This window comes from Mustela erminea, chromosome 18 (assembly GCF_009829155.1).
Source record: "Mustela erminea isolate mMusErm1 chromosome 18, mMusErm1.Pri, whole genome shotgun sequence".
NCBI lineage: Eukaryota > Metazoa > Chordata > Mammalia > Carnivora > Mustelidae > Mustela > Mustela erminea.
In genome coordinates this window covers 1,363,195-1,383,899 of record NC_045631.1, presented here as the reverse complement: position 1 = coordinate 1,383,899, position 20,705 = coordinate 1,363,195, and the positions used below count along the sequence as shown (strand labels likewise).

Sequence of the window (20,705 nt, the reverse complement as noted above, 5' to 3'; positions counted from 1 at the left end):
AGGGTGAGGGTGCACTGGTGTGGGGCAGTGAGGGCAGGTAAAGGAGGTGGCTGGGCTGGATGCAGGATGGGTCCGGTGTATGTGCCAGGCATGTTCTTAGGCGACTTGTGTATTCATTGGAGGACTCAGGTGGCTTGGAGGGCCAGTCTCTCTCTGGCTGGCAAGGTCCTCGGAATGGGAAAAACATCGTAAAACATAGAAAACAAAGAAACAGGATTAACAGACTTCACGTGCTCATGTCTCCTGCCAGTGTCCGATGTCATTCTCACTGCAGCCCTCTCAGGCTACCCCTTCCTCTGTCCAGCCGCAGTGCGGATGGAATCGGTGTTTCTTGGGGCTCTGGCCTCAGCAGCCCCTCTGGTCCGTAGACCCTTCGTAGGGTTGTGAGCTGCTGCTGTGACTTTAGTTCTCATTGCAGCGGTCACTCTCCAGCCTCTGTCTAAAGCCTTCTGCTCCCTGTGTTGGGTGGGCGTCTCCCCGTGGGCGTCCCCAGCACGGAGCTCCGGGAGTCCTCCCCCGACTCCTGTCCGGCTTCAAGCCCACACCTCGAGCCCCCGGAGCTCTCAGCCCAGAGCGGGAGCCTGCCGTGTCACGCTGTGCGGTGTTCTGCCCGCCTGCTCGCTGGCGCACTGTTTCTCATGAGCTGCACACATGCCGAGGTCGGGGTTTGCTCGCAGCTGTGTCCTGAGCGCCTGGCTTGGGCCCAGTACACAGAGGTCATTGGTGAATGCCCCAGTACTACGGAGGGAGCACACTGCGGAGTGGCGTGTGTAGTGTGTGGCAGGTGCGTCTGCGACGCGCTCGCTCCCATCTCTGAAGTGGAGCACGTCGTCTGACTCGGCCGTGTGTGTTGTCACGTTTCAGGAACACCTGGACAGCGCCCATGGCTCTGCGCACTCGCTGGACGCGGACTTGCTGTTGCCGTCTGCAGACCCATTCGGCAAGTCGGACGCAGACATGTTTAAGGACGGACTCAGGAGGGCGCAGTCTACGGACAGCCTGGGGACCTCCGGCTCGCTGCAGTGCAGAGCGCTGGGCTACAACTGCAAAGCAAAATCTGCCGGCAACCTGGATGAGTCAGACTTCGGGCCGCTGGTGGGAGCAGACTCGGCGCCCGAGAACTTCGACACGGCATCCCTTGGGTCGCTGCAGATGCCGAGTGGGTTCATGTTGACCAAAGATCAGGAGAGAGCCATCAAGGCCATGACGCCCGAGCAAGAGGAGACCGCGTCTCTCCTCTCCAGCGTCACCCAGGGTGTGGAAAGTGCTTATGTGTCCCCCAGTGGTTACCGCCTGGTCAGCGAGACCGAATGGAATCTCCTGCAGAAAGAGGTGAGCCGTCCTCCTGCTTTTCTCCCGCTCGCTCCAGCGGTGGGACACCCGGTGGCCATGGGATTGTCCCTTCACTAGATGGCCCTGGGGTCCCGGCATGCACATGTTGCTGGGAGCGGCCTTCTGCCCGAGTCCCGGGACCGACTGGCTGATCGCTCTGACTGTGCGGCACCCCCACCGCCCCCAAATGCCCCCCCAGAGCGACACGCAGGCAGCTTCATGCTGGAGGAACGTGCTTGCTCTGCCCTGTCGCCAGTCTTGGTGTTCTCCGAGACCCCTTCTGTCGTCGCTCCTTGCGATCTCGTCAGCAGTCCGTGCGTGAGTGCACGTCAGGAGGGGGTGGACACCACAGGAGGGAGAAGAAGGCGACGTTTCAGGAGGTTTATTTTCCTCTCGGGCGTGTTTGCAAACTCAGAGGGACCAGTAGGAGCAAACTTGACGCCTTGCGCAGTGGCTCACAGGTTCACGGGGCCTGTGTTCTAGGGACATGGTCCCTGGCTCACAGGTGAGGGCTTTGTCTCAGGCCACAGAGTCGTGCAGGTTTTCCCAGTGACCGTGCGCAGGGAGACAGGGGGCCAGGTTCTCGGATTTGCAGCGCTTTCTCTCAGGGCCCCGTCTCCAGAAGGAGCGGTTGAGCTCTGAGTGGAGCCGCCTCCCTCAGTCACACAAAGGACGTGTAGCTCACTGGTTGGCAGCTTGAGCTTGGTGCGCTGGTTCCCCGCCCGCAGCCCCTCATGGACGGCGTGCGGCTCTCGGCCTGGGACTGTGGCCTCTTGCTCTCCTGCGGCACGGTGTCTCAGGGCCCTGGGCGTCCTCTCGTGCTCGTGTTGGTGTCCACCGTGTCAGAACCCCACCCTCTGTTGCCATAAATCCATGACGACGTTGTTTACCCTGCCCAGGCTGTCTGGGTAGTGTGGGTGGAACGACCCGTGCTGCCTGACGAGGGTCATTTTGGTGCCTCAGGTTCATAACGCAGGGAACAAACTCGGTCGACGCTGCGACATGTGCTCCAACTACGAGAAGCAGCTACAGGGCATTCAGATTCAGGAGGCAGAGACCAGAGACCAGGTGAGCTGCTCGCGAGACCGGAGGGCCGTGGCATCCTTCTCCCGGACGCGCGGAAATAAGGGCTCCCTTCTCCCTTCTCTTGGGGACATACATCCATGTGACCTCCAGGACGCCCGCTGCATTCCGCGGGGGGCACACCAGGACCTTTTGTCCACGCTCCCATGGCTCACCAGCTTCTGCGCTGGCTGGCCAGGCTCGTGGAGGGGCAGCGGCACCCGAGGTCCCCGCGCCCTCCCCTTTGCCCACGGCGGCCAGCTGCTCAGGAGCGGCCTTGCAAAGTGCCTTCCCGCGGCTGGGACCTGCTGGGGTGGGGGGTCGGGGGCTGGTGCTGCGCCAGCCAGAAGCTCCCAGGTGCATCCTCTTAACCCTGCATGGGCTCTTCACTGCTGTTGCCCGCTTCTTGTCACAGACTTGCTGAGCGGATGGGGGCGAGTTCTCAGGGGCACAGAAATTGAGACCTGATGGATTGTATGTGGGGATGGGCAGGTCCCTCTCCAAGCAGTGTGTCTGACGGCGAATTCTTGAGGACACCTAGGGAAGGGGAGTCTCCAGAGAGTGGGCTTGTGAGAGGATGTAGGAGGAACAGATGATTTTTTCCTTCTGTTTCCAAATTATTTGATTATTGTGAAGATTGTTTCCTTAGTTGTCTTAAAATTAGATAAGCAGGTTAGGAGGACGGCTTGATACGTCCAGATGCCACCGCCATTCATTTCCTCCGGGTGCGCTGCTTTCCATAGATGTTGGAAACACTTTCTAGGGACGCGGGAGGGCCTCGCCGTGTGCTCAGGGAAGGTGTCGCTCGAGCTAGGTGTGTTCTAGAGCCAGAGTGAAAATTGGGAGAAGAAACGGGAGAGGGTGTTCAGGGATAGGAGAGGTGCACAAAGGAACACTTAGGAAGGGGAGCGCTGTGTTCCGGAAGCACGGCCAGCTCGGGGCTGTGTAGGGGAGCAGGAGGGGAGACGACGCTGCAGAGGAAAGGCAGGGTGACGTCACGGGGGAGCGCTGCTGGTGGACGGCACCTGATTTCTACCCTGAGGGCCTTGGGACGCCTTTAGGAATTCCAAGTAGGGAAATAACACAGTTTGACGTTGGTCTCACAGAAGGTGCATAGTGTTAGCGTGGGTGCAGGTGGGAGGCAGCGGACAGAGCGGAGTAAGGGCCCCGGCATGCGGGACGGGACGGGGAACGACCTTCCCGCACGAGAGCACATGTGCGAGGCCGCCTGCTCAGCCCAAGCCAGGCACTACCCTCGAATGCCGCCGGCCTTTCTGAATGGACAAGTGCGTGCTGTTTCTCGGGAGGAAAACAGATGAGCTCTTTAAAATCTCTGGAGGTCGGGCCTTCATTTTAGTGCACAGAGGCTTCCACGGAGCCACGTGTTCACCGGCGTTTGCCGTCCGCAGGTGAAGAAGCTGCAGGCCATGCTGAGGCAGGCGCACGAGCAGCTGGAGACCACGGCGCGGGAGCGGCAGCAGCTGGAGGCCGCCCTGAGTCGCAGCGCCCACGACGCCGGCCACCAGGTACGCGGGCTGATGGCGCCGTGTGGCCGCGGGCAGTGGCTCTGGACCCCAGCCCTGGTCTCTCGGCCGAGACCCCGGGTCTGTCTGCGCCCGGGGAGTCAAGCTCCCTGCCCGAGCTTTCTGTGGCCGGCCCTCCGGACCTGGGAAGCATGGCTCTGTGCTCCGTGGCTGTCCGCGGGCTCGCGTTTTCTACCTTAAGCAGGTATTCTTGCTGTACACGCAGAGCTTTCTGACGGGAGTGATGCTTTTTATTTTATTTTATTATTTCTTTAAAAGATTTTATTTATTTATTAGAAAGCGCGTGCGTATGAGCGTGAGCACAGGCAGAGAGGCAGGCAGAGGTAGAGGGAGAAGCAGGCTTCTGGCTGAGCAGGAGCCCAATGTGGGACTCGATCCCAGGACCCTGGGATCATGACCTGAGCCAAAGGCAGACACTTAACCCACTGAGCCACCCAGACGTCTCAGGAGTGATACTTTTTAAGTTCTTACTGACTTCTTAAATGTGTAACACATAAAAAAACTCAAAGCTTCCCGGACAGGCCTGGCATGCCTGTGCTCCTCTCCGCAGAGCCCTGTCAGGACAGAAGAGCCGCATGCGAACCTGCCTGCCACGCCTGCCCCCACCTGACTTCGGACACCGTCCGACACGTGTATTGTCTTGTCGTTCTCTGTGTGGCATCGCGATGCTCTTCCCTGACGCGGGAGCGGTGGCTGCTTCCTTGTGGTCATCGCACACTTGTCCCGTACGGGTCCGTCCGTCTTTCTGTCAGGACATGCATTTGGGTGGCTTCCCGTTCTGCAGTGTTAGAAGTAATTCTGCTTTGAAATTTCCATGTGGGGCTGGTACTTCTGCTGGTGTCCACCCATAAGGTGGACACCAGCAGAAGTACTGCTCGGAGTACTTCTGTACTCGGAGTACTCCGGCTCGGAGCGTTTGGAATGCATGCGGCGGATGACAGCGGGTGACAAGGCCAGACCGTCGTCCACAGTGGCCGTCTGCATTTACGCTCTCACCAACAATGCACGGGGGATCCCTGTGGGCCTGTGGTCGTGGCAGGTGATGCTGGGGTCTCACAGGGGCTGCGTGTGCCTTTCTCCGAAGACCACCCAGGTTGTGTGGCACTTGTCCTGTTTCTTGGCCTCTGGGATATCAGTGCATGTGTGTATGCACATGTGCGCGTGTGTGAGTCCTCTCCAGTCTTATGCTGATTGTCTGTTGGATTGTCTAGTCTGTTTATCTGGTTTTGGTTATTTTTCTGACTTGTTAGAAGCTCCTTACACAATCCTACTAGAGTCTTTGGTGACTTGTGTGGCATGTGTCTCTCATATTTTGTGTTTCTGTTACTTATTGGAGCCTTTTGATGAACCGAAGTTCTTGATTTTCAGGTAGCCAGGTTTATTGACCTTTACGATTGGTGATTTTTGTTCTGTTTTCTAAAACAGTATTTTCTTGGGGCACCTGGATGGCTCAGTGAGCTGAACATCCAACTCTTGATCTCGGCTCAGGTGTGCTGGGACTGTGTGGGCTGTGTGCTCCCTGCAGAGTCTGCTTGGCATTCTTCCCCTCCCTTCTCCTCCCCCTCTGTTCCTCTCTCTGCTCATGTGCTCCTCTCTAAAATAAATAATAATATATATTTTTTTAATGAGTATTTTGTTACCCAGGCATTATAAAGATGTTTTTACATTATTTTTCTAGAAGCTTCATTGTTTATAGTCACGTTTATATCTAAAAACCCTCTAGAGCTGACTTTGATGTAGTTGCACAGATAAAGGTGAAATTTTATCTTTTCCATATGTTTAGCCGGTTCCTGTACCATTTAGTGAAAAGACCCCCTTTGTCTGCCCCGCAGGGTCGTCTTGTCGCTCACCTGGTGGGTACGCGCCTGTGGCTCAGGCTTAGTCTCTGTTCTCTCCGATTGGTTTGGCTGCTTCTATGCCAGATTCTCTGCTGTGATTCACAGTAACCTTTTCACCTGCTGCTCTTTTTAAAGGGTTTTTGTTTTGCTGCTGCGAGCCCTGTTTTCATTCATGTCACAGATGCTCACCTTTGTCTCATGCAGCGTGGTTCGCATACCTGCCTCGGAGCTGTCGGGTCATCGTGGGGCTGGTGTGTGGGAATTCCTTTCCTTTGAGAATTGCTCACATTTTCCTGATTCTCTCCGTGTCAGGTGCTTTTAGATTGTGTCCTGGAATTAGGGATTTTTTTTTTTAATATTTTATTTATTTATTTGTCAGAGAGAGAGAGAGAGAGCAAAGGCAGACAGAGTGGCAGAGGGAGAAGCAGGCTCCCTGTGGAGCAGGGAGCCCGATGTGGGACTCGATCTCAGGACGCTGGGATCATGACCTGAGCGGAAGGCAGCCGCTTAACCAACTGAGCCACCCAGGTGTCCCAATTAGGGATATTGTATTGTGAGACTCAGCGTTCTGTTAACGTGATCAGGTTCCGTTAGCAAGTTCTGTCTCACCTTGGGTGACCGGTCCATTTCTCGAAGCCTCTGCGGAGCCGTTGGATGTGTTCACTTGCGGATTGCTCCGAGGTGGGTGTGGGGCTCGCGCCGGTGGATGCCCTTTCTCTAGCGCCCATCCCCAGAACAGCCCTGCGCCCCCGCAGCTGGGCGGCCCTCCTGTGGGGCAGTTGGTAGTGGGGGAGCCCCGTGGGGACCATGGGTTCACCCCCCGAGGGGTTGCTTTTTCCTCTGTGGACTTCCTTCCCTTGACTACTTTTGCTTATTTTTTAGTCTTTGGGTAGCTTTCGTATTTATCCAGAGTTTTTCATTGTGATCAGCGTGGAGAAAGGCCGCCGTGGGCCTCATGCATCATGGAAGTCTGCACTCGTCCATATTCTCGTCTGTCAGATCGACCGTCTTACTCCTACCTTCATCCAAGAAGGGTGCTTGTCCGGCTGCGGGCCTGAGCACGGGGCTGCTTGTCTCTAACGCTCATCGCTGTGACGTCCGAGTTTCTTGTAAGAAGTCTGTGGCGTCTCACTGTTGCTCCTTTAGGTGAAATGTTGTTTTTTCCCCTGGCTGTGTTAAGGATGCTCTTTGTGGCTTTCGTTTTCAGCAGTTTCACTGTTCTGTACCTCGGTGTATCTTTTTCCTTTCTGCTGTTTAGGGTTCTCAGGGTTTCTTGGATTTCTGAATTGATGTCTTACACTGCAGTTGGAATATTCTCAGCCATCATGTGTCCTTTACAAACTTGCTTTTACTGAGACATTACCTACAGCAAGCAGAAATCTCATGTGTAAACTTGGATGGATTTTAACATGTGAAAGATGTGCCAGGGCGGTCCTCACCTGGATGGGGACAGGGAACTCATGTCGCGGCATGCCCTGTCGCGCGGCCGCACCGAGAGGCAGGTGGGCTTCTGGCGTCCCGCACCGTGGGCTGTGCAGCACGGCCTCAACTGCATGTAGATGGAAGCCTGTCGTCTGGTGGCTCTTTTGGGTTCTCTGTCTGGGAGGCTCCTGCGCACCACGGGGTGCGTCCATGGGGAGATGTTCTGCGCGTCCTTCTGTGCCGGGGAGACGGCCCCGTGCGTGCGATCCGCGGTGGAGGGCGCAGCGTTGTTTCTGGCTTCTGCAAGCACTCGCTCTCCTGCACCCCCGCGTGTCTGCGGTGGACGCGTGGCCCCGCTTCTCGGGAGCGGCCTCCAGCAGGTTCAGGGTCGCGGCGAGGGCCTCGCATTCGCACTGCTGGCTCTCTGCCTCCACGGCCGTGCCTCTGCAGATGCGCATGTTAGACCCGCATGTGGTCTCTCCGTGGCTTTTTAAGGCTTTTCTGTATTTTCTAACGTTTTTGTCTTTGTTCATTTTCTTCAGTTCTGTTTTACATCTCACTCATTTTCTCTTCTAATGTGTCTGATCTATTAAAACGCATCCACTGAAATTTTTAACTAAGACAGTTGATTTTTTTTCTTTTCTGTTTATCATATTCTTTTGGTTACTTTCTGTTTTTCCTAGTTCTCCAGTAGGTTTAAATTTTGCCTTTTAAATCTCTGGACAGGTCAGATACAGTCTTTCTCTAATAATTCCCAAATCTGGATTCATTTTAGATGTGTTTGTATTAGCTGTGTTATTATTTATTTTTGTTTTTATCCTATCTTTTCTTTGTGCATTTTTACTTGAGTGCTAGACATTATATGTGAAAATATTGAAAAAACATAAAACCTGGGTGGCTTACTGAGTTAAACATCTGCCTTCGGCTTAGGTCATGATCTCAGGGTCCTGGGATCGAGCCCTGAGTCAGGCTCTCTGCTCAGCGGGAAGCCTGCTTCTCCCTCTTCCTCTTCTCCTGCTTTTGTTTCTTCTCTGTCAAATAGACGAATAAAACCTTAAAAAAAAAAAAAAAAAGAGGGGCTCCTGGGTGGCTCAGTGGGTTAAGCCTCTGCCTTTGTCTCAGGTCATGATCTCAGAGTCCTGGGATTGAGTCCCCCATCGGGCTCCCTGCTCTGCGGGGAGCCTGCTTCCCCCTCTGCCTCTGTTGTTCCCCACCACTCCTTCTTTCCCTCTCAAATAAATAAAACTCTTAAAAAAAAAAAAAACAAACATTTTCCTGATGAGAGGCAACTAGTGGTCCTCACAATCCCGGACCACTGTCATCCAGTCGCAGGAATGGAGAGTACATAAAGGTGTGAAGGTCGGGTTAAAGTCTTCCCTTTTCCTTGGTGTCACCCTCTGGGGACCCAGTCCTTGGCTCCTTTTGCATCGTGGGTTCTGGACTCTCATCTCTGCCCCCCTATCCTGGGGCACTGAGCTTTGTGGTGTCATGTGTGTTTCTTTTGGAACCAGCACGTGCTTCTAGGGAAGAGCTGTTGCAAATGCCGCTTGACTCTCCATGTGTCCTCTATGTGGTCCAGGGTTCTGTGTCTTTTTTGCCGTCTCCTCCAGGGCCTTCAAGTAGTTATTGTTCATATTTTTATCTGGTTTTCCTAATTCCAAATAGGAAGGTTGGGTCCCCCGGTCTGATCTGCTGTTACTGGGAGCAGATAGTCATGTTCTCAGTGTCTAAACACATGTGTGTTGTTGTATTTTATCATTGTTACGTACATATTGTATTGTATGTTGTATTTTATCATTGATACATACCTATCAACGTTACATCCCAGCTCTCCCCGAGTCTCACAGGACCCGTCTCAGGAACATTAAGTCGAAGGGAGTTGAGAGTTCAGTGATGTTAATCATGTGTTTATTGCTTTGAAGTAAGTCATCTTGAAGCCTGAAGCCAGTTCAGAGAAAATCTATTTGTCCTTTACACTGTGAGTGGTTTTTTTTGTTTTGTTTTGTTTGTTTTTTTAGTTGACAGAGTTTCAGAATTTTTTATCTTTTTCCTAAAAGCTCCTTACAGGGTACTGTGAGTAGGCCGCGTGGGTTGTCATCCAAGTCCGGAGAGCCCAGTAGTGTTGTCCGTGCACAGTGCTGTGCAAGCCCGGGCACTGCCCCTGCTGCCCGGTGTGACGGCAGGGCTGAGGCCCCGCAGAGGCACGCACATCTGCATCGTGAGTGGTGATGAGTAGTGGCAAACGAAGCCAGCATCAGCTCTGAGTGTGAGATAAGCCGGGGCTGCAAGGGTTCCTGTCAGAATCGCTAGCTCCCTAACGATATTGTCTGTGTGCGCTTTTGTCTTTTAAGATCTCCGCACTTGTCCTGAGAGCCCAGGCATCCGAGAGCTTACTTGAAGAGTTACAGCAGGGCTTTTCCCAGGCAAAAAGGGATGTTCAGGAGCAGATGGTAAGTTGACATTTAAGTTAGCATGAACCATGTTGAAGAGATTCCTTTCTTGTTCTGTTGTGAGACCCTCTTTGCTGGGACTGTCTCCTTTGCCCAGTGGCCCTGCTGTTTGGCTCTCCGGGGCTGAAGCAGTGTCGGTCATGGACGAGGTTACATGAAGACCCCACTCCTTTTCTAAACCTGCCTCCCAACCAAAACCACTCGGACCTTTAACTTACTGTCCTTTTCTGACTTGGGCAGCCTCAGTAGGGTGAGCTCTGGGCTGCCGGTGGGCTCAGATATGAGGTGGACATTGAAATCCCCCACAGCCCCGGCAGCTGGAGCCGTCCCATACCTGCCCTGAGCAACTCCCTGACCGAAACCAGGCTCCTGGGGCTCCCGGGGCTCCCAGGCCACTGACACGGGCACCATTGCTGCGGTGCTGCACGGGGCCGTCTGTCTGTCTTGAGGGCTGGGGCGGACAGCTCCTGGAGGAAGAGCTGCTGGGAACCCTGCAGGGTAGCTCCTGGGACCAGGCCTCCTTCCCCACTGGGCCAGCTCCATCCGCCTCTGCTTCAGTTTCCTTGAAGCTGGAACCCGACGCCGATGGCCCTTGTAAGATGATGGCCGAGCTGGCAGAGCCGGCCAGAGCCACCTCGCGTCCTGCTCGGCCAGTGGTGATGGGGGAAGGCCTTCGGTTGTCTGGGCACAGCAGTGCTTTGTTCTTGGCTGGCGTTGGGTCAGCGTCTGAGCGCCTCTGGAGCTGGTCCCGAAATACTAGCCCTGGGCTCTGGAGCATCTCATTCTGACCCTTGACCAGGGACTTTCATACCTTCTCGTCGATCGGAGGGTACGACACGGTAACTGTCAGCGCAAAAGCCACTGCTAATGCTGACAGCGTTCCAGCGTTTAGCTCCTCTCTCCTCTGTCCTCCCTCGTCTCTGCCTGCTTGTCTTCCACACACATCGGCCCGCGCCCCCCGAGTGGACGCCGCTTAGAATGAGCGCGTGGCAGGTGACCAGAGACGTGTTCGAAGGCAGGCTGGGGGCCCGCGCTCCATCTGCTGCCTGACCTCTTTCTTGACGTGACCTGCACAGGTTCTTGGAGTGGGGGAGAGAGACCCCGTGTCTTTGCCCCTTCACACAAGAGCTGCTGTGGCCATGCCTGGGATCTTCGCATTCCCCCAGCAGCGTCTGGGAGCATGTCCGTCTCCAGCGGCGTATGGAATGGACACTCCTCGCGTCTTCAGTTAGCATTCCCAGTTGTCAGTGTTGGGCCGCACCTGCTTACGCACTGCTGAGGCTTCTCCGTCTCTACCATCTCTGTGTGTGTGTGTGTGTGTGTGCTGAGCCACCTGGAAATCCTTCGCCGACACTGTGCTGCTCCGGAATATTTGAGCACGCGTCACCCGAGAGCGGAGGAGGGGTGCTTCTCCTCCACCACGGCACTGTTCTCATACCCTTAAAATGGGACCAGGGTCCCCAAAGCGCGTGGTTCTTCATAGGGGCGGTTTTGGTTTTTTATTCTGATTTTTTGGTGGAAGAACCAGTCAGGGGTAACATACTGTCTTTTGCTGTCTTGTCACTTTACTCTCTTTTAGTCTCTGATAATCTAGAACAGTCATCTACCATTTTGGTGGTGGGTTTTTTTGTTTTTGGTTTTTTTGGTCGTCTGTGACATTAGCACTTTTGCAGAGCCCAGACCAGCTGCCCCCTAGAATACGTGTCGGATTATTCCACGCGATTCGATTCAGATTAGACATCTGGGCACGAGCAGCACAGAGGTGCAGTGAGTCTGGGGGGCGCTCTGTGGGGCAGGGGGCTTGCCGTGCGGCGGCCATCACCTGGTTAGGGCGGGGGCACCACGGTTTCTGAGTGACCATGTAGTGCCACCAACAGCAAGAGCATTGAGTGAGTTTCTGTGATTCTTTGTAGCACTTCTTGCTCTTAGAATGTGTCTCAGCTGAGGATTCGCAGTGCACCTGCTATGTTTCCAAAGCTCCTGGAGTTAGCTACTTCCTCTGTGGTTATGTTACCGCTTCCATGCAGGGTGAGCTCCCTTTGTGTCTGTCCGTGTGACATTTTTGGGTTTCCCTTTTTTTCTTTTTTGATTTACTTTTTTGGGGAGGCATGCAACATGGTTTATAAAATTATAAAAATGGATAAATGTTCATACTTCTTCCATTCCCTATTCCTTTCACTCCATCATGCCCCCTCCTGTGTAGGATCATTTAAATATATTTTTGGTGTATTCTCATGCTTTTCTCTTTACAAAAGTAGTAGCTATACCCATGTTATTTTTCCCCCCTTTTCATGTCCCAGAGAGAGTGGGATGCTCCTATTTTGTGAAAGGGCTGAAGGGGAGCGTAAGCCCAGTGGTTTCAGACCTGCAGATAAGAGCCGCAGAATGAACTGAGATTGATGCGTGACCGTGCAGGCCTGCCAGCAGCCTTCGAACTTCTGGATGCTGCAGTCCCCTTCTATGGGAAATGACCTTGAGCCTCTCCCCTTGGAACTGCTCTGTCCTGTCATCCCTGCTGCCCCCGTCCCCTATCCTAGTGCTTGTACTTCCCTGGGGTTGTCACTTTGCCGAGCTCTCCTCCCCTGCACTGTGAGCTTGTCCAGGCTGGGCTCCAGCTTTCGTCTCTGTCCCCCTGCACAGTGCATGCCTCTTGTAGAGCCGCCGCCACTAACGGAGTTTTGGAGCACACAGTTTGTGTTTATACACGTGCTCCGGTGAAATGACTGGGTGAAGTTAGCAGAAGTCAGATACTTGTGTAGAATTTCATCATATGCTCAAAGTAGCTGGGATAATTTTTATAATGATTCAAATCCTCATCAAATACCTACAATTGTATGGTGCATCAGCGTGCAAACACACGTGGGCGCTGGTTCCATTTTAGGAACGAGCTGCTCAGGTGTCCCATAGTTCCAAGCAGGGGTCCTCCTGCCGACGGCAGCACGCGTGGCCGTTGGGCCATGTGCGCGGACCCTGAGCTGACCGTGTAGACGTGGACTCTGTGCAAGGGAGCCGGTGCTGCTCGGCTGTCCCAGCTGGTGGGGAGACGGGGTCGTGCGGTGTGTGCTCCCACATGTGCTCTGTTTGAGTGAAGCCCCAGCTGCAGGGCCTGGGGCTGCCGGGGAGTGGGGGAGGGGTCATGACGTCTCTGCTGCCTGTGGAGAACGCGGAGCACGGGCTCAGACGCTTCTTCCTGTCTGCGTCCTCGAGAGGGAGGAGCCCCTGTGGGTGACATGGCGGTCGTTCCGAGTGTCCTCGCGTGCCCAGTCCCCACTGCTTTGGCCCGGTGTCTCCCGGCTGCAGCGGCGGTGGTGACTCTGGCGTGTGTTGCAGGCAGTGCTGCTGCGGTCGCGAGAGCAGGTGGCGGACGAGCTGGCCAGGCTGCAGAAGGACAACGACAGTCTGCAGGGGAAGCACAGCCTGCATGCGTCACTGCAGCAGGCGGAAGACTCCGTGCTCCCGGACACTCTGGAGGTACCATGTTTCCCCGGGCTCAGGAGCAGGGATGCACGGCTTCTGAAATGGCCGCTGGCTGGTTCTCACGTGCGACAGGCTGCGCAGGTGGAGCGCGGTGAAGCGTCGAGCACGGTGGGGCCGGCGGCTCTCGGATGCAGCCCCATAATTTCAGAATGTGCGCATCACCTCCGGAAGACGTCTGGGCCCTTCTCCCCCCACCGCCCCGCCTGGAGCACTTGCCGAGTTCCTGTCTTCCCAGCATTGCCATGCCGTGCTGTGCGCGGCTGGGACCCTGCGGTGTGGGCGGTGTGTGGTCCTTCACTGCCGCAGACCGTTGTCCACGGTCACTGCGCCGCACAGCCGCATCTGAGTGCCCGCCCTTGTCTTGGCTGCGTGGATGTTCTATTTACCCGCTGGCCTCTGGGTGGGCCTCCGGGGGGTCTCCTCTTGCACACAGTTGAGGATGATGTTGCTGTGGACGTCCGCTGCTCGTGTGGGTTTCTCTGGGGGACATACCTTGAGGTTCAGTCACAGGGCCTGTGAGAGCTACACAGTAATTGCATGAGGCTCTCTCCTGTCCCCGCTGGTGCCTGTCCCCACTGGTCCCTGTCCCCACTGGTCCTGTCCCCGCTGTCCTGGCTGCTGCCCATCCCCTCTGGTGCCCGTCTCACTGTTTTACTCCAGCCGGCGCAGCGGGTGTGGAGCAGCGTCTTTTGGTTCTCATGTGTTCTGTGCCCGCGCAGTGGTAGTGAGTGTCTTCCTGTAGTTTATTGGCCATTCGTCTGTGTTCCTCGGAGAAAAGTCTGTTCAGATCTTGGGCTCATTTCTGAGTTGGGTTATGTCTTTTTTACTGTGGAGTTACGCATGCTTGGTCTAGACCTAAGCCCCTCACCAGAGCAGCAATTTGCAGAGCCCCCAGGGAGCACTGTGAAAACGGAGGGCGAGGAGGTCTTGCCGGGCTTGGTTTTCTGTACCAGCCTGGGGAGGGTGAACAACACCTGCCACCCTCCTGCCCTCACTTAACTTCACCGACACGTGGGGTCGCTTCTGTTCCTCTGTCATTGGGCGGATGTGGGCTGTGAAGCTGCCCGCTTCCCAGAAACACTCGTGACTATCTCCCATCTGGGTCCCAGGCGGGCCCGAGATCAGGCGGGCCGGGTGCGCTCACAGCCCTGCACCGTCCCCACCCTTGTGCTCCCCACCGGCAGGTCCTTCAGCTGCCTGTGAGGCCAAGTCCAGGAGATGCAGACAGTATAGGCAAGGAGCAGTTGTTACTTGTGAGATCTTTGGTTTCCATTTTTTAAAAAAAAGAACTTACAGTAGTTAACTATCTAAGTGTCAACACTACAGAAATTTATAATTTTGCAAGTTTTCCCTGATCGTACCCTGCAGATCCAACCTCTATAACTTGGGCTGCCTCCTTTTTTTACACCCCCCTCCCCCCGTGTACATATGAACACGACCACTGGGTTTTATTTACTCATGGGGCCACCTCGCTGACCTGCCACCAGCGCCCTGTGTCTGGCCCCTGCCCTCCCGACCTCATGTCTCCGTGCAGGCCACTGGCGCTGCACTTTGGGAACTGGTGGCTGATCTCAGCAGAGAGAGTTTGGGGACCGGTCTGCTCGCGCTCTCCCCACCGTTCCCTGATGAGCGGTTTTGTGTCTGGGTGGGCTCCTCTTTTCCAGGCTCTCTAGACTTGAACTCCTGGACTGAGCACACTTCCTGGAATGCCGGAAGGCTGTGTGACTGGTGCAGGCAGGGGGACCGAGGCTTAGACCTGCTCCAGGAGGAGATCTTGGGGCTTTCCTCCCACGGTCTCTGGGTGCTCTTTTCTCTGCCTGAGCTGACTTCAGGTGCCGCAGTCAGGGACCTGAGGAGTCCGCGTTTACCTCACAGTTGCCTTAGGGTGTAATTGGACTTTTTAAAAAAGAAGACAACTACGATTCAGGGAAATAAGTTTTAAACTGAGTTTATTATAGAAAAACAGGCACTCCCCTTGGAAAGCGGCTCTTCGCCCTGCGGTGTCTGTCCCAGCGTGCCTCATGGCCTGTGGCCCGTGGCCAGTGCTTGGCAGAGCGTGTCAGTGCGCGTGTGAGGTCACTCTGTGCGGAAGTCACGCTTCCTTGGGGGCGTGGCCTGCTGGGACCTCACCCCGGCTCCCCCAGGTTTGACCAGCAGGCGGCGGGGCCACGGAGGCCTGCACAGCGCGCCCACACTGCGTGTCCCATTCGTTCTTGCTTTTCTGCTGGGGAGGTCTCGGGGGAGACACGCAGCCTGCCCTGCTGTTTCTGGCCGTAGTGTCGGGTTCTGCACCCTGGAGCGCCTGTGGTGCGCCATTGCGGGGAGCCCTGAGGGCGAGCTTCTGCTCTCTCTGGAACGGTGCCTGCGGATGCGGGGGCGGGAGCCGTCCGGGGCTTCTCCAGTGTCGCACAGCCGGCGAGCCCGGTTTCTTGGCTGCAGGCGCTGCGGGAGCTGGTCCTCAAATACCGGGAGAGCATTGTGCACTTGCGGACGGCGGCGGAGCACACGGAGGAGAAGCTGAAGGCCGAGATCCTGTTCCTCAAAGAGCAGATCCAGGCAGAGCAGTGTTTGAAGGAGAACCTTGAGGAGACCCTGCAGCTGGAGATCGAAAACTGCAAGGAGGAGCTGGGTGGGGCCCGGGCCATGGGCGGGGCCTGTGAGAAGTGGGTGGGGAAACGGGGCACCCGCGGGCTGCTGACTTTCAGATTATATATACACGTGAAAGGCAGCAAACGGGCAGAGGAGGTGTAGGAAAGAATGAAGGGGTTTTCAGATGTTCTGATATATCCGGAGTAAATTCAGATTTAATTGGGACTTGAAAATCCTCTGTTCAGGGAGTGGAGCTGCCGCTCCTGGCAGAGCCCTGCTGGGCTGCACGGCCGAGTTTGACCTGGCGCAGGATGCACTTTCCATGTGGCCTCTGCCTGCACTAGAGCTCTGTGCTGCTGGGGGGGCTGGAGCACTTGAGAGAGGGGGGCACTGGTTTGCTCATGGGGTCCGACTGCTTTCCTTGAGATCAAGCTTATGGGAGAAGGGAGTGTGAATGAAGAAGACCTCAGCAAGGCCGACGTTTCCCCCCTTCCCTTCCAGCTTCCGTGTCTAGCCTAAAAGCTGAACTAGAAAGAATAAAAGTGGAAAAGGCACAGGTGAGTCTCCTGAGGTCCATGGGGACTGCACCGCAGCTGGGAGTCGTGTGTGGGAGACGGGCTTCGTCCCGCCCGCAGGGAGCGGCTGCCTGGTGTCTGCTGGGGATCCGGGACAGGCGGGTGGGGTCAGGGCGCATCGGTGTGGAACAGGGTCTCCTACAAGCAGGAGGGGGTGTTTCTAGCTGGCTCGCAATCCTGACATCAACACCGCTGCTTGCCTGCCCCATGCCCTGCGCCCCCACCAGGCACGCCTTCATCCCGCAAGCCCGGCCAGCTGAGCCCTCGTCCACTCCTCTCCTGTCTCGCTGGCCGCAGCTTCCCCGTGGCTCTGCCGTCTCTCTTTCCTGGCTGCTTGCCTCTTCACACTGTCTCTGGCAACACCCAGGGGCCTGGCCTCTTGCCCTTCTCTGGCCTGGGCTGCCACCGGCCCTGGCTGAGAAGCCCCATGTGTCCTGTGCCCATCTGCTGTCCCCTCCCAGCCCCCTCAGGCCCCTCGCCCTCAACTGTGACGGTCCCGCCGGCCATCCGCGTGACCTCGCTGCTGGTGGTGCTCCCAGCCCGTTCGCGTTCCTTTAGGGAAGGGACGGCTTCTGCTGGGTCTCGGCGCCGCCCATCCTACTGTCTGGGCCCTGCGTCCTTGGTATTTCCCTCCCTGGAAACTGTCACCTCCTGACAGTGGAAAACTTTCCACCACACGCTGTGGACCCTGGTAGAAGTCGCGCCTTCTGATCTGTCCCCGGTGCCTCGATTCCAGCTCCTGCACTGTGGGGGGCAGACGGGCAGACCACACCCGCTTTGGCGCACCTCAGTCTTGTCCGCATGCATCGCCTGTTTGGGCTCGGACTTAAGTGCTCGGCCCCCGTGCTCTACCAGCCTGATGCCTCCGTCTGCCTCCAACACGGACGCCTCCCGGGTCCTCTTCATAGTGAAGCCCCAGGGGTCTTTCAGAACTACCAGGACGCAAACACAACTGTATCGCTGTCAAACCCCCTGTAGCCCCTGCCATCGCCAGGATGGAGCCCGTGTCCCCTGCCCAGCTCAGGGCCTCTCCCACGTCCACCCGCAGGGCCTGCTGCAGCAGGGACTCACCCTGGTTCCGAGTGCTCTTACACGTGTCTTCCCGCCTTCACCCCTTCCCACCCTCCTCCTTCCCTGGAAAATGTTTCCGTTATGGGTCAGTGTCACGTCAGCTTTACTGGCAGGGTGACGCTCTGCTTCTCTGTGGTCACATACCATCAGTCACACACACGCCTGTCTCCTGACCTCTGTCCCCGGGCCTCAGGACCTAGTAGGGCCCTGATGGATGTTTGATGAGGCAGGAGGTCTTGGGGGGCAGCGATGAGCAGGTGGGAACGGCGCAGGCAGCCGGTGGCCAGGGCCGGGGGTGCCTGAGGGTGGGGCTGCTGCTCTGGGCCCCAGGCCCTTTCCAGCTCGGCTTTCCCCTTTCCCAGCTGGAGGCTACCCTGAGGGACAAGTCGCAGCAGCTCGAGGGCCTCCAGGAGCTGAAGGTGACTTTGGAAGAGCAGTTAAAGAAGGAGACGGCGGCTAAGGTGATGTGGCGCTGGGAACACAGGGTTGCATAGTGCCTGTGTGGGAGGATGTGGCAGCTTGGGGCCGGATCCCCCGAGGCCATCCGCAGGTGAACGGGAAAGGTCCCTGTCAGGTCGCCGTGGCAAGTGCTGCTCTGGGCCGTCCATGGGGCCCGTCCCCCATGTATGCGCAGCCTGAGGCCAGCCCGGTGAGGACAACCTCCACGAGGCCGACTGCAGCCGCGGTACTGGAGGGTCCCGTGTCCCGAGAAAGGCTCGCGGAGGGCTTCCTGGCCGGGCGGACGGGCTCATGGGAGCCGCTATGGCAGGTGCCGGGCCATCCCTGCTGCCGCGGTAGCTCCTCTCGGCCACTGCTTTCTGCTGAACAGTGGTGGTGCTGGGGTGGTGGCTCTGTCCTTACTCCGCAAGGGCAGCCGTGCGGGGCCGGTGTGCGGCTGCGTGACCATGGCTTCCTGGGCCTCACGGTGGACTGCGCTTGCAGACGGCGGCGGAGCAGCTCGTGTTCGAGGAGAAGAACAAGGCGCAGCGACTGCAGACTGAGCTGGACGTCAGCGAGCAGGTGCAGAGGGACTTCGTGAAGCTCTCGCAGACCCTGCAGGTGAGGCCCGCGGGGACCCGGGGCCCCACTCCCTGGCGGCTCCGCGAGGGAAGTGGTTTGGGCACAGACACGAGACCCTTCCCCGCCAGGCCACTGCCTGCACTCGGTTCCTCTCCCGACCCCCAGCACCGCCTTCCCACCGTGGGCGCCCCATGCCCGTCCCCACACCCTTCCTTTGAGGCTCAGCTCGGCATGGTCCTCCCCGTGGTGTCCTGTCCACTGCCACAGCCGGCTGTGGGGTGCCTGCGGCCTTGGGCCCAGCAGACGCCTGCACAGATGTTTGGGAGATTGGAAACAACCCTTGAAGCTCGCGGTTTGTTCGTGTGTCCCGAACTCAGCCTGTGGCGTCTGCGAGGTCAGGGGTCGGGGGTCATCCCTGTTGCAGTCCCAGCAGTCAGCCTGGGTCTGTCGCACAGCAGCCCCCGGGGAGCAAATTGCTCTGAGGGGCCCGGTCGCCTCGAAACCGAGTCCGCTTGGGAGAGTCCGGCCCGAGGCGCAGGCACGTGTCCCTGTCACTTCCCAGGTGCAGCTGGAGCGGATCCGGCAGGCGGGCTCCCTGGAGCGGATCCGGGCCATCCTCAATGACACCAAGCTCACCGACATCAACCAGCTCCCCGAGACATGACGTGCGCGGCAGACGCTGGCCCGCACCCTGGGATTTTACCTCCTCTTTAGAGCAACGTTAATTTTATTTAACTCTTAACTGAAGAAGTCATGAGGAAGGAGCCTGCAGCCACGCTTGCTTCTGGTGGGAGACGATGCTGCGGTGCAGGAGCAGCGACTGGCCGGGGGATGTGCGCGGAAGGACTTCCCGTGGGGACAGATGGACACCCTGGACTCCGGGGGGCTGGGGTCCGCTCGGTGGCGGAGGAAGTGCTGCTTTCTCCAACGTTCTCCTGCCTTGAAAGTAACATCCCGATCGTGTTTGGAATTACGTTTTCTGTCCTAGACCCGGGAGGAGCGCGCCGGTCACCGTGTTCAGCTCCGGAGGGGTGTCGTGTGCCGGACGAGTATTTTATATTAAAATATGCAGCTGGAGAGCAGGCTGGCGGCTGGGGACTGCACTGCTCAGCTCAGTGTGTTTCTTTTTACCGTCCTGTCTCGTGTCGGAGGGCATTCAGCGCGACTGAGACCTGCCTGAGAGCCACGGGACGGTGGGGACACCACCGACGCGGGCGCTGACTTGACTGTGAGACCCGAGGGTGGTGGGGATGCCTGCACCGGAATCCGAGGTTTACGGAGAAGCACAAGAGGCCGTGGAAGCACTTCCTGCCCCCGGACGCTCTCTGCGGGCCCACAGGTACCAGGGTTAAGCCGAACGGGCACGTCTGCTCTTCCGAAAACTGTTTTAGTTTAGTTATTGGATCAGTGGAAAAATAATATTAATAAAACAAGCTCTGACATCTAGTACGAACTTCTGCATCTGCTTATTTCCACCTCGAGTCCGCGAGCCTGTGTACCTTGTTTCCGAGCGTCCCAGACAGATGCCTGGTTTGTGTCCCTCTTCGGACATCGCTGGGGTGTGGGCACTGCCCGAGGGAGCCCAGCTGGTCGCGTCTGTGCCTGGACCCCGCCCCACCGCAGGGAGCTTGGAGAGCAGGTGCCGGGCTCTTGCTGGCCCACGGGGGGATGCTGGGGCCTGGCACACACATGCGTCCTCGGGGGCCCTTGTGCTTGCGTGGCACAGCGGGGCGCGTGAAGGAGTTTGGTGGGCGGGAGTGGCTGCGACAGGCTCCGGCTTGGCCAGCGTGGACTCACAGGTCCAAGCAGGTGGTCTCGCAGGCTGGGCCGCACTCACTCCGAGGGTCACGCTGCCATTCTTAGCCGTGAATCCAACGGTAACTGCTGACTGTGGAAATCGTGCTCTAAGCCCGTCACGCACAAAACATTAAAATCCGTTTTTAAAAATCTCTGTCAAGTCTCTGTAGAGGGTGCTACTCGGTCATGACGACCCGCGGGTGGACTTCGAGGCGCAGCTGGGCCACCACCTTCCCCAGAGCGTCCACCTGCTCCCGGGGATGCCGGCCCCGCACAGACCGATTCCTCCCTTGGGCACCGCCGGTGACCTGGGGGAGCCCCGCTGAGAACTTCCTAGCCCAGCCCCACAGAGCCCCCGGGTTCTGCTGTTTTCTGTGAGACCGCAGCGATGCTACCCAGGGAGGAAGCACTTCCCGCAAGCAGGGTGACGGGATCCGGCCGAGGAGTTCAGTCCCCGCAGACAAAGGACAGGTCAGCTGGGCTCCCGGGGCGTCCCTGTGCTCGCGCTCCGACTGGACACTCGTGTCC

At 57.2% G+C, this 20,705-nt stretch overlaps 1 protein-coding gene across 3 annotated transcripts in view; it reads left to right on the top strand.

Moving 5' to 3' along the window:
* The window catches only part of RABEP1 (rabaptin, RAB GTPase binding effector protein 1), an 89,405-nt gene extending 69,576 nt beyond the window's left edge, over positions 1-19,829 (top strand). The window contains exons 9-18 of one of the 3 annotated variants that reach the window (XM_032321840.1): positions 865-1,332; positions 2,296-2,400; positions 3,804-3,920; positions 9,550-9,648; positions 12,979-13,119; positions 15,565-15,754; positions 16,216-16,271; positions 17,723-17,821; positions 18,303-18,419; positions 18,943-19,829. In XM_032321840.1, the coding sequence (XP_032177731.1) occupies positions 865-1,332; positions 2,296-2,400; positions 3,804-3,920; positions 9,550-9,648; positions 12,979-13,119; positions 15,565-15,754; positions 16,216-16,271; positions 17,723-17,821; positions 18,303-18,419; positions 18,943-19,044 (1,494 nt within the window). In that variant the 3' untranslated portion in view covers positions 19,045-19,829. The remainder of the gene's footprint in view (positions 1-864; positions 1,333-2,295; positions 2,401-3,803; positions 3,921-9,549; positions 9,649-12,978; positions 13,120-15,564; positions 15,755-16,215; positions 16,272-17,722; positions 17,822-18,302; positions 18,420-18,942) is intronic. The other 2 variants (XM_032321842.1, XM_032321841.1) reach the window with 2 other exon arrangements.
* Positions 19,830-20,705: the final 876 nt, after the last annotated feature.